The sequence below is a fragment of the Chiloscyllium plagiosum genome, unplaced genomic scaffold, assembly GCF_037043375.1.
Source record: "Chiloscyllium plagiosum isolate Xiang-an unplaced genomic scaffold, Cpla_swu_hap1 HiC_scaffold_18, whole genome shotgun sequence".
Classification (NCBI taxonomy): Eukaryota; Metazoa; Chordata; class Chondrichthyes; order Orectolobiformes; family Hemiscylliidae; genus Chiloscyllium; species Chiloscyllium plagiosum.
Window position 1 is genome coordinate 16,743,778 of NW_028270156.1, and position 14,624 is coordinate 16,758,401.

A 14,624-nucleotide genomic window follows, 5' to 3' on the forward strand; every position below is an offset into this window, starting at 1 on the left:
CACCTAGCGTCCCACGAGTGAATTTTTTTACAAAAAACTCCTCGGCTTAAATAGTCAGAAACACACCAGAGGTACAGTCAGCTGGACCAAAGAACTGAGCACACAGACTTCTCCACAGGCTTAGTTTCTAAGTAGAGACCTGTGCTCTGGAAATAGCAAGGCAAATGACTTGGCTGCTTCACTCAAATAAGTCAATAAAAAAGTAGGTGGGGTATATTGTCTTCATTACACTCTCAGCTGTTTCCCATGTTCCTTGGAGTCCAAACAAAGCTAGTTAAAGCACCTGTCAAATCAAACATTATTTTTGGATTGCTTGATAGTGTTTAAAAACTGTCTTCATCACAAGGTGTAAACTGTTATACAAAAGTGCCAAAACTATTTTTCATTCAAAAAGCTAAAAGTAAAGACTTTTCTTCCTTCAGACAAATGGTATCTAAATGGCAGCTCTCGAATCTGTTGCTTGATTGTTTTCCAGAAAAAACAATCTGTCCCCAAAATGCACCCAGTGACATGAAAACAAGTTTTAAGGGCAGAGGAATTTATTCTCTTCAGAACATTAGAGATAAATTGCAGTTCTATACAAACCAAAATAGAAAGTGAGGGTTACCATCCATTCCCCCTCTGTATTGCTCTAAATTAGTTGGCAGGACAGTGTGACGTGAGCTTAGTAGTGTAGACGGAAAACAATGTCAAACTGAATGGTACAGATATTGATCTGGATTTTCCCATTTTTAGTCAGTGATTTTATAAGATTCATGGCACTCAGTCAGCTATGGCTCTTGGTAACTTTTGTCAAGCAGATTTCCCACTTTTCACCTTATTAATTGTACATACAAGCTCTATGGCATCTATCTCATTGAACTGAGTTGCAGGAGACGAGCAAGTGCTTACTGATGCCATATGCCCCAGCTGCACACCACTTCAATCGCTGCAAGCCAGAGACTGGTCCTCACATTGTGGTGCTTGAGCCTCTACATGGGGCCGGAAAGGGAAGTTAGCTTCTGGTTTCGCCAATAGGGTCTGGGATGCGCTGGTGAACTGGGTGGTGGACAGGAGGGTGTTGTGTCCTGCTGACTGTCAAGGGTCTGAGCCAGCCTACATCCCAATAGCTGACAAAGGTCAGTGCTGTGACCAAAGCAAAATATAATTCACAGCAGTGTATGGAGAAGGTTTGGCTCTTCACACACTCAGAGCGCCATAACCCACTCCACCTTTGTCACTGCACACACATCTCATTAAGGCTTATGGACCACAACTCTCACTACTACATGCATCATATTCACTCACTGGCTCTCACCCACTTCATCCTCCCAAATTACTAACCATTCCTACCTTTCTGCATTTTCTACTCAGTCACTGGGAACAGCTCACCACTCTCCTGCTCCTATATCACCACGAAAAGCTCCTCTTCATCAATCGTTTCAAGTCCATCCTTTTATCGCAATGCAGGAAAGACTGGTCTTGCTCTGGACTGATGTCTTCATATCACACCAAATGACATTTCTGTAATCCCTGGTCTGGTTGGACTTCTTCAGTAGGACTGACTGTGGCCCAATTCCTGAACTACGAAAACCAAGCACCTGACTTACCATGGCCTCAATCCTGGACTGGAATCATACCAGGCCCTTAAGTGGATCATGGTTATAATTCCCCTTAACCCCAAGGGCTACTTCCTTTTGACTTCCATGTATGGCCATTTGCTTGAAGCACACGCAGTGTGTTTCCCAGGTAAGCTGTTGGCAAAAAGTGTAGGTAGCACAGTGCCATATAGCAACATGACCATTCTCTTGACTGTGCAATGCTCCCTACTGTGGATAAGCTACCTGCCTCTCCCACTGTGGTAAAAAGCAATGCTAGCCAGAGAGGCTGGCAGCCCCCAAGCAAATGCATAGCAAGTGAGCACGAAGAAATCAAACTAAGCTAAGAAGCATTATGTGAAGAGAAAAGATTTACAAGTGTGTTGCCAGGGTTGGAGGATCTGAGCTACAGGGAGAGGCTGAACAAGCTGGGGCTGTATTCCCTGGAGCGTCAGAGGCTGAGGGGTGACCTAATACAGGTTTACAAAATTGTGGAGGGGCATGGATAGGATAAATAGACAAAGTCTTTTCCTTGGGGTCGGGGAGTCCAGAACTAGAGGGCATAGGTTTAGGGTGAGAGGGGAAAGATATAAAAGAGACCTAAGGGGCAAAGTTTTCATGCAGAGGGTGGTATGTGCATGGAATGAGCTGCCAGAGGATGTGGTGAAGGCTGGTACAATTGTAACATTTAAGAGGCATTTGGATGGGTATATGACTAGGAAGGGTTTGGAGGGATATGGGCTGGGTGCTGGCAGGTGGGACTAGATTGGGTTGGGATATCTGGTCGGCATGGACAGGTTGGACCGAAGGGTCTGTTTCCATGCTGTACATTTCTATGACTCTATGTCCCTCTGTCCAAAGTGATCTGGCAGAAGAATGCAAGGCATAGGTGCCCTTGAGCTCCAAAGTGACGTCCTGAAGGGTTGAGGTGGTTTATGAATTAGACAGAAAGCAACCATGATGAGGTGGTGAAGCTGGTGGGTGCCAATGTTGACTTGCATCAACAAAGGGTGGAGGAGCATGGAGCGTGCAGGGACACTGTGACAGAGAGAGTTCAGAGAGTCAGAGATGTACAACACGGAAACAGACCCTTCGGTCCAACATGTCCATGCCGACCAGATATCCCATCCCAATGTGGGTGGCATGGTGGCACTGTGGTTAGCACTGCTGCCTCACAGCGCCAGAGACCCGGGTTCAATTCCCGCCTCAGGCGACTGACTGTGTGGTTTGCACATTCTCCCTGTGTCTATGTGGGTTTCCTCCGGGTGCTCCGGTTTCCTCCCACAGTCCAAAAATGTGCAGGTTAGGTGAATTGGCCACGCTAAATTGCCTGTAGTGTTAGATGCAGGGGTAAATGTAGGGGAATGGGTCTGGGTGGGTGCGCTTCGGCGGGTCGGTGTGGACTTGTTGGGCCGAAGGGCCTGTTTCCACACTAAGTAATCTAATCTAGTCCCACCTGCCAGCACCCAACTCATATCCCTCAAAACCCTTCCTATTCATATACCCAACTTTTAAATGTTGCAATTGTACTAGCCTCCACCACTTCCTCTGACAGCTCATTCCATACACGTACCACCCTCTGCGTGAAAACGTTGCCCCTTAGATCTCTTTTATATCTTTCCCCTCTCACCCTAAACCTATGTCCTCTAGTTCTGGACTCACCGACCCCAGGGAAGAGATTTTGTCTAACTATTCTATCCACACGCCTCATGATTTTATAAACTTCTATAAGGTCACCCCTCAGCCTCCAACGCTCCAGGGGAAAACAGCCCTAACCTATTCAGCCTCTCCCTATAGCTCAAATTCTCCAACCCTGGCAATAGACAATAGGTGCAAGAGTAGGCCATTCAGCCCTTCCAGCCTGCACCGCCATTCAATATGATCATGGCTGATCATTCCTAATCAGTATCCTGTTCCTGCCTTATCTCCATAACCCTTAATTCCACTATCTTTGAGAGCTCTATCCAACTCTTCCTTAAATGAATCAAGAGACTGGGCCTCCACTGCCCTCTGGGGCAGAGCATTCCACACAGCTACCACTCTCTGGGTGAAGAAGTTTCTCCTCATCTCTGTTCTAAATGGTCTACCCCGTATTTTTAAGCTGTGTCCTCTGGTTCGGCACTCACCCATCAGTGGAAACATGTTTCCTGCTGCCAGAGTGTCCAATCCTTTCATAATCTTATACGTCTCAATCAGATCCCCTCTCAGTCTTCTAAACCCAAGGGTATACAAGCCCAGTAGCTTCAGTCTTTCAGTGTAAGGTAATCCCGCCATTCCAGGAATTGACCTCGTGAACCTACACTGCACTCCCTCAATAGCCAGAATGTCTTTCCTCAAATTTGGAGAGCAGAACTGCACACAGTACTCCAGGTGTGGTCTCACCAGGGCCCTGTACAGCTGCAGAAGAACCTCTTTGCTTCTATACTCAATTCCTTTTGTTATGAAGGCCAGCATGCTATTAGCCTTCTTCACTACCTGCTGTACCTGCATGCTTACCTTCATTGACTGGTGTACAAGAACACCCAGATCTCTCTGTACTGCCCCTTTACCTAAATTGATTCCATTGAGGTAGTAATCTGCCTTCCTGTTCTTGCCACCAAAGTGGATAACCAGACATTTATCCACATTAAACTGCATCTGCCATGCATCTGCCCACTCACCTAACTTGTCCAGGTCACCCTGTAATCTCCTAACATCCTCATCACATTTCACCCTGCCACCCAGCTTTGTATCATCAGCAAATTTGCTAATGTTATTGCTGATACCATCTTCTATATCATTAACATATATTGTAAAAAGCTGCGGTCCCAGCACGGATCCCTGCGGTACCCCACTGCTCACTGCCTGCCATTCCGAAATGGAGCCGTTTATCACTACCCTTTGGCTGATAGGAAACAACCAATTTTCAATCCAATCTAGTACTCTGCCCCCAATACCATGTGCCCTAATTTTACTCACTAACCTCCTGTGTTTGACTTTATCAAAAGCTTTCTGAAAGTCCAGGTACACTGCATCTACTGGATCTCCCTTGTCCATCTTCAGAGTTACATCCTCAAAAAATTCAAGAAGATTAGTCAAGCATGATTTCCCCTTCATAAATCCATGCTGACTCTGTCCTATCCTGTTACTACTATCCAGATGTGCCGTAATTTCATCCTTTATAATAGACTCCAGCATTTTTCCCACCACTGAGGTCAGACTAACTGGTCTATAATTTCCTGCTTTCTCTCTCCCACCTTTCTTAAAAAGTGGTATAACATTAGCCACCCTCCAATCCTCAGGAACCGACCCCGAATCTATCGAACTCTGGAAAATAATCACCAACGCATCCACGATTTCCCGAGCGACCTCCTTCAGTACCCTGGGATGCAGACCATCAGGCCCCGGAGACTTATCAACCTTCAGACCTAACAGTCTCTCCAACACCAATTCCTGGCAAATATAAATTCCCTTAAGTTCAGGTCCTTCAGCCACTGTTACCTCAGGGAGATTGCTTGTGTCTTCCCCAGTGAACACAGATCTGAAGTACCCATTTAACATCGTTGTAAATCTTTTCTGAACCCTTTCAAGTTTCACAACATCCTTCCAATCGGAAAGAGACCAGAATTGCACACAATAATTCAACAGTGGCCTTACGAATGTCCTATACAGCCGTAAGTTGGATGAAAGTCCAGAAATACAAATGGCAAGCTGCTGCTGCCAGCTTACTGCTCTGTCCTTCATGTCAGGGATTGGCAGCAACTGATTTAATGGCCAAAGAGAGAGCTGGAAGCGACATATGAATAAGGCAAGTTGAACTAATAATGTGATGCAAATACATGAAAATCAGGTCATCACTGCTCAAGAGCAAGATTCTGCAGTTGCTGTTTAAAACATTAGGGGAAAATAATTTCTAACATTCAGGTTCCAATTCTCTCCACATTTTCCCAACTTTCTCACTAGTGCTCAAGGGAGTGGAAAATTCCACACATATGTACTGTTCACTAGAAACATTGCAGCAGAAAATTAAACTATACAATCCAGATAATGCTCAGGGTTTGTAGAATAGAATGCATGAATATTGTGCAATGTGGAGGGGAGTTATAGGGAGAGGCTGAACAGGCTGGAGCTTTTTCCTCTGGAGCGTCGGAGGCTCTGGGGTGACCTTATAGAGGCTTATAAAATTATGAGGGGCATAGATAGGATAAATAGACAATGGGATATCTGGTCGGCATGGACGGGTTGGACCGCAAGGTCCGTTTCCATGCTGTACATCTCTATGACTTTACAACTTACAAATGTAATCCCTTACATAGATATACTTACAAATGGCTATTTTATATTGTCCTACATTGTGTTCCAACATGAATTCAAATTGACTTGTGAACGTAGTCAAGAAAAGCGCCTGTGTGCAACCCCGGGACTACCTGTAAATACATTTGCTGCTACATTTCTAGATTAAAACGTTTTGGTAATCATATCTTTGTGCACAGTGTTATCATATAAAACAGCACTAATGGGGAAGATGACGGCACAATAGTAATGTCAGTGAACTACTAATCCAGAGACCAAGGTTAATGCTTTGGGTTCAAGTAAATGCAACTAATTAAACTGGAATGGTGACCATGAAACTGCTGGTTTTGTAATAATTTGGTTCACTAATGTTCTTTAGGGAAGGAAATTTCTTTACCTGGTCTGACCTAGGTTTGATTCCAGTTACACAGTAATGTGGTTGTCTGTTATATGCCCTCTGAAATGGCCTATTAAGACTCTCAGTTTTAGGGATGGCCAATAAATGCTGGACTTGTCAGCAACACCAACATCGCATCAAAGAACAAAGAAAATCACCAAAATGACATCAAGGAATGCCACATCAAAATCAAGTTTAGCTTTTCCTGCAAGACTAAAGAAAACTGAAACCATTGAAGCAGTTGACTTCAGCATTATAGGTGTACTGTCCCTGAACCTTAAACATTGCAAATCAATTGAACTGTAGTTTTATATTTTAAGATTTATGTTTCTAAAAATATATTTTTTAGAAAATATCTATCACCCCTTCAATCTGTAAGGGTCTAATAATAATTAACCGTCATTTAGCAAGATAAATCCTATATCACAATGACCACTTTAATTTTGGACAAAAAACACCCATTTTGATTGCTCATGGGATCTGTAAACTACTGATAATAGCACTGGACCATATCAGTTTGGAACTGCAACATTTGTGCAGAATTAGCTAACCCCAAATCTAAACTGCAGTATGGATGCTGTTACAAGTGGTCATAGTGGCCTGAGCAAGAGAACCTAAATAAGACCATAAGACATAGGAACTGAAACAGGGCAATTCCATCCATCGATTTGGCTGCCATTCAATGAAATTATGGCTGATCTGATAATCCGCAACACCACTTTCCTTCCCTTTCTCCATAATCCTTGATTCTCTTCCTGGTTAAAAATCTGAGTCGAACAGTGTGGTGCTGGAAAAGCACAGCCTGTCAAGGCAGCATCTGAGGAACAGGAGAGTCGACATTTCCAGCATAAGCTCTTCATGCCTACCATGATTAAAACATCTGTCTCATTTATATATTTAATAACACAGTCTCAGCAGTGTTCCTATGGTAAAGATTTCCACAGATTCACAACCCTATGAAAGAAGAAACTCCTGTTCAGGCCAATAAAAGTCATAGTTCCTATTTCTTCTCAGAAACTCTCCTCAGTTGAGAAGAACTGGACAGGACTGTGATTCATCATGATTGAACAATTTAATTAGATATTATGAAGCAATAAAAATAATGTATCTACGGGCTCCTAGTTCCACTGAAATTACATCTCAATTTGAGGCATGCCTTTCAGAAGAAAAAAATATTTGCTTTAATTTGAATGACACGATTCAGCACTGATTACAGAACTTTTCATCCAAATTATTCTTCACAAAGAAATATGTATAAAGATTTTTTAAAAATCACCAAATGAATCATCTGTGTTGATTTTTCACATGAAGAACAGCAGGAAAAATCTTTAACTCTTACCTGGAAACTCCTGTTGGCCCACTGCTAATTTCATAAAAACCTTCTTTGCTTCAGAATAAAGATAAAGAAAGCTTTAAAATCTGGGAAAGAAATCTCCAGGATGAGTTGGATACAATGCAGAAAATACATCAATAGCATTAAATGCATAATTTAGGAACATCACCATCATCATCCATTTTTAGTAATCTATTGCTTTTCACATTAATCTTTAATTTATATATTAGTGAAATACTAATCTATAGGCAAAAAAAACAGAAATATCTGGAGAAATTCAGCAGGTTTGGTAGTATCTTGTTCTGAGTTCAGTGACCTTTCTGCAGAACAGTCTGTGGCTAAGAAACCAATAGTTGAAAAGTAAACAACAAAATTAAAGTCAGTATTACAAGTAGTCTTTATAACAGTCTTTGCAGCTAAGAGTATAATTATGCAATACTTTTAGTTTTGACATCCGTTTCTGCCTTCAACATTTTAATATTTGATGTTATCTTTTGGTGAAGGAAACAAAAGTGAAAACTTGCAGATATTTCCATATCTGTCAATAACTACCAGTCTGTGCAGCCTACTCCTGCCAGGAGGAGTGAAAAAAAAAATCAAATGTAATTGAAACAATCATTAGCCTTAAGTGAGGATTAATTACATCGTCTTTCCTGGAAAAGGATGAAGTCTTGACATTCATGGGTGGACAGGGGCCTAATGCTAAAATGGCTTAAAGGATTGGAGCTGCTAAATTTGAGAGGCAAGGTGACAGATGGAAGGGTAAGGGGGTGAGGATTTTAACTTTTATTCCTTGTTTGCTTTGATAGTATGTTAGTCGAGACAAGTTCAAACTGCAAAGGCAACAATACCAACACTACATTTACTGCCGGAAATGTTCTAGGTGCTGAATGTTTATCAGCCCAATTGTTTTATTTTTGCCTGTGAAACGTTTAAATTATCTTGTCCTACCTGCTCCTGTGAGTCCTCCTAAAAACATGAGCCCCTATTTCAACATTGAGGAGTTGTCTTTTAGTCTCAAGAGCTTTTCCTTAATCAATTTTAATGAGCCACTAATCCCATGAACATAGGTCAATTCAAATGGACTCAACTGAGTAGATAAACTTGGGGAATCGCTGATAGCAAATAGTAAGAAATATAATCCTTTGTTCCTGTCCTGTGGATATTCATGACAGTATGCTTTGATCATACTTATGAGAATGATTTGCAGTTTACTTCAATTGTTTTATGTCCAACCTGCTAATGATGACCTGGAAAATATTAGACATAAGTTAGAACCTTGATAAAGTTATATTTCAATTGGTAGGCTATAGTGAGCAAAGAACAGAGTTAAACTTTCTACTACTACATCAATTGTAATGGTCCTTAAAGGAATAGTTTATAGAATTCATACCATATTAATAGCATATATAATTGTAACGATATGAATCAATAACATATATAATTGTAAGGACATAGCTCCAAACTGATTTTATTTTTCATAGTGGTCCCACACAATGAACTGACACTTGACTGAATGATTCTTCAAAGACTGGTATGAGTATTAAAGGTTCTGGTTTAATTGCATACTGAGGTTCTCCTACTATCTGACATGAATATCACATTTTACAGAATTGCACTATTTCCTCCAATCCTTTGAGACATTTTAGCATTAGGCCCCTGTCCACCCATGAATGTCAAGACTTCATTCTTTTCAATACAATGAGGTCATCTCCAGGTGAAATACCTGGTCATTGCTATTGCTACATGCCCTATAATAACAACTTCATCCTGACCTTGAAATATAGTGCTGTTCCTTCAGTGTGGCTGGTCCAAAATTCCGGAATACCGTTCCCAGCAGCATCGTGATTGTACCTACATCACATGGACTGCAGTGGTTCAAGAAGGCTGCTCACCTTCTCAAGGACACCCGGGGATGGGTAATATATGCTGGCCAGTCAACAACGCCCACATCCCACAAGTGAATAAAAAAAACTATTACTCTCCATACCCCCATATGATATTGGGCAGTACCACTATTTGATAAACTGTCCATTCACTGTCGAAAGTGTGGCGCTGGAATAGCACAGCAGATCAGGCAGCATCCAAGGAGCAGGAGCCCTTCATCAGCTTATGATCAAAACATCGATTCTCATGCTCCTTGGATGCTGCCTGACCTGCTGTGCTTTTCCAACACCACACTTTTCAACTCTGATCTCCAGTCCCCACTTTCTCCTGTCCATTCACTGCCTACAGCTAACTTACTTAACGCTGAGCACTTCTTTTGAATTATCCTTATTGTTAACAAGAGTTTTGGCCACCCTACCATCCATCTGAGGTACTTCTTTGACCTCTGGTGTTGCACTTTGTTTAGCCATTGCTCTGGTCACCACACAAAATGGAAAAATACCTGGAAGTTGTTCTTGCAATTTCCTGTCTCTTTAGCTTCTGTTTGGATTATCCATGATTGTAGGTGAAGCTACAACTTTCACTCCAACTAATTTGTTCCCCAGAAATAAATCAATTTCATCCACAGGTAATTTCTAAACTTCCCTGACTACCACTAGTCCATATGACAAGTCACATGCCAATTAGACATTGATACAATGGAATCTGGAAACACAGCACTCTCCACGTATTCCATTTACTAACACTTAGGTTTTCATTTAAATTAAATCTCTTTTCAGCAAGAGTGTTTCAGTAATTCCTTTATCCATTGATAAAGATTTGTGTGCTTCATTTGAAGAATAATGGGTCATTCTACCCAATTTATTTCTTCTCCATGGGGACTCTTAGTTGTAGCTAAAGTTCCAATTTGATTTGTGACATTTTCCTTCAATTCCCTTTGAGGACTCATTCTTACAATGCCAACAAGTCCCATGGTCTTCCTCACAAGTTCCAACAAACATTCCACTTTGTAAATCAGGAAATGGCAAAGGAGTTGAATAAAGACATCTTATCAACCTTCACAGTAGAAGAAAGTAGCAGCATTCTAAAATTACTAAATATTCAAGGAGCAAAAGGAGGAAAGGAAATAAATACAATAACTATCACTGGAGAAAAAGTGCTTGGAAAATTAATAGGGCTAAAGATAAGTCCCCGGTACCTGGTGGGAAACATACTAGGATATTAAAGGAAGTAGCAACAGAGATATGGGTGCACTGGTAGAAATTTTCAAGGAACCTCAGATTTTGGAAGAGACTCAGAGGAATGGAAAAATGCCAAAGTAATGCCTTTATTTGTAAAGGAATGGAGTCTGCTTCTGTGAATCACAAAAAGTTAGCAATCAAGTTCAGTAGGTATTAGGGAAGGGAAATAGAATATTATTGTTTATTTCAAAAGGAATGAAAAAGGAGATTTTACTAAAACTGGACAAGGCACCGTCAAAGCATGGCTTGAATGCTGTGAAGAGTTTTCAGCCCCTTACCTAAGGAAAGACAGATTGGCATTGGAGGCAGTCCAGAGAAAGTTCACCAGTTGATTTCAGGTATGGAAGGACTATCTTACGAGGACAGCTCGAATAGATTGGGATTTTGCTCTTTGGAATATAGAAAAAAATGAGAGGTGAGTGAACATCCTGAGGAATTGGTGGATGTGGGTACAATTACAATGTTTAAAAGGCATTTGGATAAGTACATGGATTGGATACGTTTGGAAGGATATGGGCCAGGATGAAGCAGGTGGGACTTCTTTTGTTTGGGATTATGTTCGGCATGGACTGGTTGGACCAAAAAGTCTGTTTCCGTGCTGTACAACTCAATGATTTTGTGACTTTGTTGAGACATACGAAATTCTTAGAGTCTGGATGAGGCAAATGTGAAAAGAATGTTTCCATTTTTGGGAGAGTGAAAGACCAGAGGGCATAGTCTCAGAATAAAGAGTCACATATTTAAGACTGGGTTGAGATGTGAGAGAGAAAAATAAAAACAATGTGATATGCTAAACAAATGGCTTGAACCCAATTTACAAGGTTGCCAATAGGTACATCTTAAATGAGTGGAATTGTAGTATCCCAGTACAAAGGTTGGTGGCAAACACTAGTAGAGAACACCCAGTTGGTTTCTCAACTAGGAATCAAGGAAAGGGAGCTCCATTTCAAACCTGAATATGAATCCAGCATGAAGCGTGTAACTACATATTCAAATGTAGCAAACGTATCAGCTGCATATTGGAAATATGCATGGATAGGCTACACATATTATGTCAATTTTGAGGTTGGTGGGAAAAGTTCGGTGCAGGGAAAATACCCAGCAGATCATTGTGCTTGGCCCTTGGGAAGGAGGGAGGGCTTTGGGCCTTTGGAGGAGCAAGCAAGGGGGGAAAGAAGGAAGCACCTTGCTCAAGGGCTCCCTTTCTACAATCAAAATTAAATTTACCACACATAACCTTCTCAATGAATGAACAACAGTATTTCATGGGGGTAATAGGAATTCCGCCCGCTGCATGGAAAATTAGTGAGATTCATGTCATCGCTTTAAGAAAAGCCCCTAATCGCCTACCAGACCATCTCCAGAGTTTTCTCAGAGTGAGGAGAAATTGGGCAAAGTGAGGCAGTATTCTCCAAAGCTAAAAATACTCCAAGGGATAGACAGGGTTGATGCAGGTAAGAGAGTTTCTCTGACTGGGAACACAGTTTAAAATGAGGGTGAAGCGACTTAAGACCAAGATGAAGCGAAACTGTTTTTACTCAGAGGGTTGTGAATCTGAAGAATTCTCTATCTAAGGGTTGAAGAAGTTCAGTCACTGAGTATGTTAAAAATAGAGAGAGATTGATAGATTTCTAAATGCCAAGGACAAAAGGGGCTAAGGGGTATTGTGGGGAAAATGCCCTGAAGTGAATGATCCGCAATAATTGTATTAAATGGTGAAGCACGCTTGACAGGCTGAATAGCCTACTCCCATTCCTAATGTCCCTATCAAAGACCCCAAGAGAATCTGACTGACTGCAAGTCAGAGGTCAGCAGTCCTTCTGGAGAGCTGCAAGATCAGGGAATGGGGTGGTTACCGCCAGTAAGACTCAATATTGTTGTTAGATTCCAGTTCACAAGTGAATGATTGGGGGGGGATTATGGGGTGGAGGATAATGGCGCTCAGCCACACAGGAAGGGGAATGACCATCAGCCAGCACCCCCCATCACTTGCTGAGTCTCTCAATAAGACACAGAGTGTCTTTGAAGAAGGACCTTCAGTGGAAGCCCACAAGCAACCCATACAGGTCCTTTCCCGCCTGATTAACTGCTACCACACCCCATCCTAAACCCTGTCACCAAACACTCCTTGAGAGGGGAGGGCATTCATTAGCCCAAATGTTTCCTGATATAATGGGGATTCTCAGTTTCAGACTTTTGTACCTGCATTCATGTGACCACTTGTCAGGTTAATTACAAACCCTCGTCTATCTAGAGCATCTGGTATTATCCTAAAAGAAAGAAAGCTGTCTTTGTGAAATCTACACACAGATGAAATAAGGTTATTTTAATATAGCTCCTTCCATTGCGTCAGGTGTATTTGCACAGCACTAAAAACAGTGATCATTAGGAGGAGTCTTTAGTAATATGTAATATATGCATTTAAAACGCAGTTTAGGTACGTGTATCTATGAAGATCTTGTAGCACAGTGTGTAATGGCCTTATCTCAGAGCCAGAATTCTAGTTCCACTCTGGGATTTTAATGAGCCTTCATAACAGTCAGAGAAGTTGAAGTCAAGCTGCAAATCCTTTTAACATGTCTTTGGCAAGCAGTAGTAGCAGGAGAGATCTCTAATCAACCATGCTTGATGCAGAATGGCACCTCTCACGATATAATCCCTGGCTTCAGACTAGCAACATGCTCCAACGATAGAAAACCAAAATAAAGCTTATGATTTGTCTGCCTCATGCCTATAGATGTAGGAATTTTTAAAGTCTATATGTATCTATGGGAAAGTCAAAGACTTGACGGAGAGACTAGGGTCAATGAGAAAGTAAATGACTCCACAAGCAACAAAATCAACTTGGAACACAGATGACGCCTCAAGTTACTTTTTGAGATGTTTACAATCGAAAACCCTGGGATTATTATCAAACTAGAAGTTTATACCTGTGATTTCCTTGGTATTTTCCCTACAAGAGATAAATTAGCTACAACAAAGATTGAGCATTTAGTTTTTTGGAAAATGAGTTGCAAGTTGCTGATGAGGCAAGTCACATGTTGTTTTAGGTCTTCTCAGAACAACTTTCACTCACTTCTTTTGCAGCATAAACAAAACAATCATAGTCATGATAGCATTCTGCATCAGGATGAAAGACATCATAGTGCAGCACTTTGTCTTTTCACTTTTACGGACTGATACAGAATGCCATCTCATGTACTTACTCAATGGTCTTTTCTTCTGGAATTTTACGCTGAACCTAAAGAAGAAATAAGTTACACAAAAGAACTGAAGGCACTGCACATTTGATTGATTAAAAAAAAATTCAGACCATTAATCTGATGTTAAGCATCAGGAAAGCCCTTTGTCTAAAGGAGAATATATAAAAATCATTTCCAAGCATTTTAACATACATTTATTAACTTATTACACAAATATTATCATAACAGCAATGATCAGTCGGTTGGGTGGGGAGGAGGAGCTGAAAGACTAGGCTTGTGACCTTCTGAGATAAAACTATTTTGTCCTCAACCTCAATGTCATAATTGAGCCGAAGATGAGTTATCAGCCATATATCCATGCTGTCATCAATATCATCTTTTCCCATTCCTGTAACTTTGCCCAACTCTGCCCCTGCATAGCTCTTCTGCAGCAGAATAGTATCTATGCTCTTGCTACCTGCAGACCTGAATATTCATAGAATATGATTTTCATTCCCAGGTCAGGTGCACAGAGACAGATGAAATTCAAAAACCTGGACTTTAAAATGCCAGCAAGCACTTTCCATTTCTGCTATACAGTTTCCAGACTGGATTGAAAGTCAGACTGGTGGCTTGGGAAGAGCAGGCTATGGCTTCCAAGGCCTGATTAAAGACTCAAGTGCTGTGTCTTAAGTTTTAGTGTAAAGACTCAAACATAAAACATTCTTCCCTCTC

The 14,624-nt window shown here is 41.3% G+C and overlaps 1 protein-coding gene across 1 annotated transcript in view; it reads right to left on the minus strand.

Annotated features, from left to right (window-relative positions):
• Positions 1–14,624, minus strand: part of alkbh3 (alkB homolog 3, alpha-ketoglutarate dependent dioxygenase) — a 73,732-nt gene that overhangs the window by 41,451 nt on the left and 17,657 nt on the right. Inside the window, 2 exon segments of the mRNA XM_043705474.2 lie at positions 7,586–7,633; positions 13,914–13,948. Coding sequence (XP_043561409.2) covers positions 7,586–7,633; positions 13,914–13,948 — 83 coding nt within the window.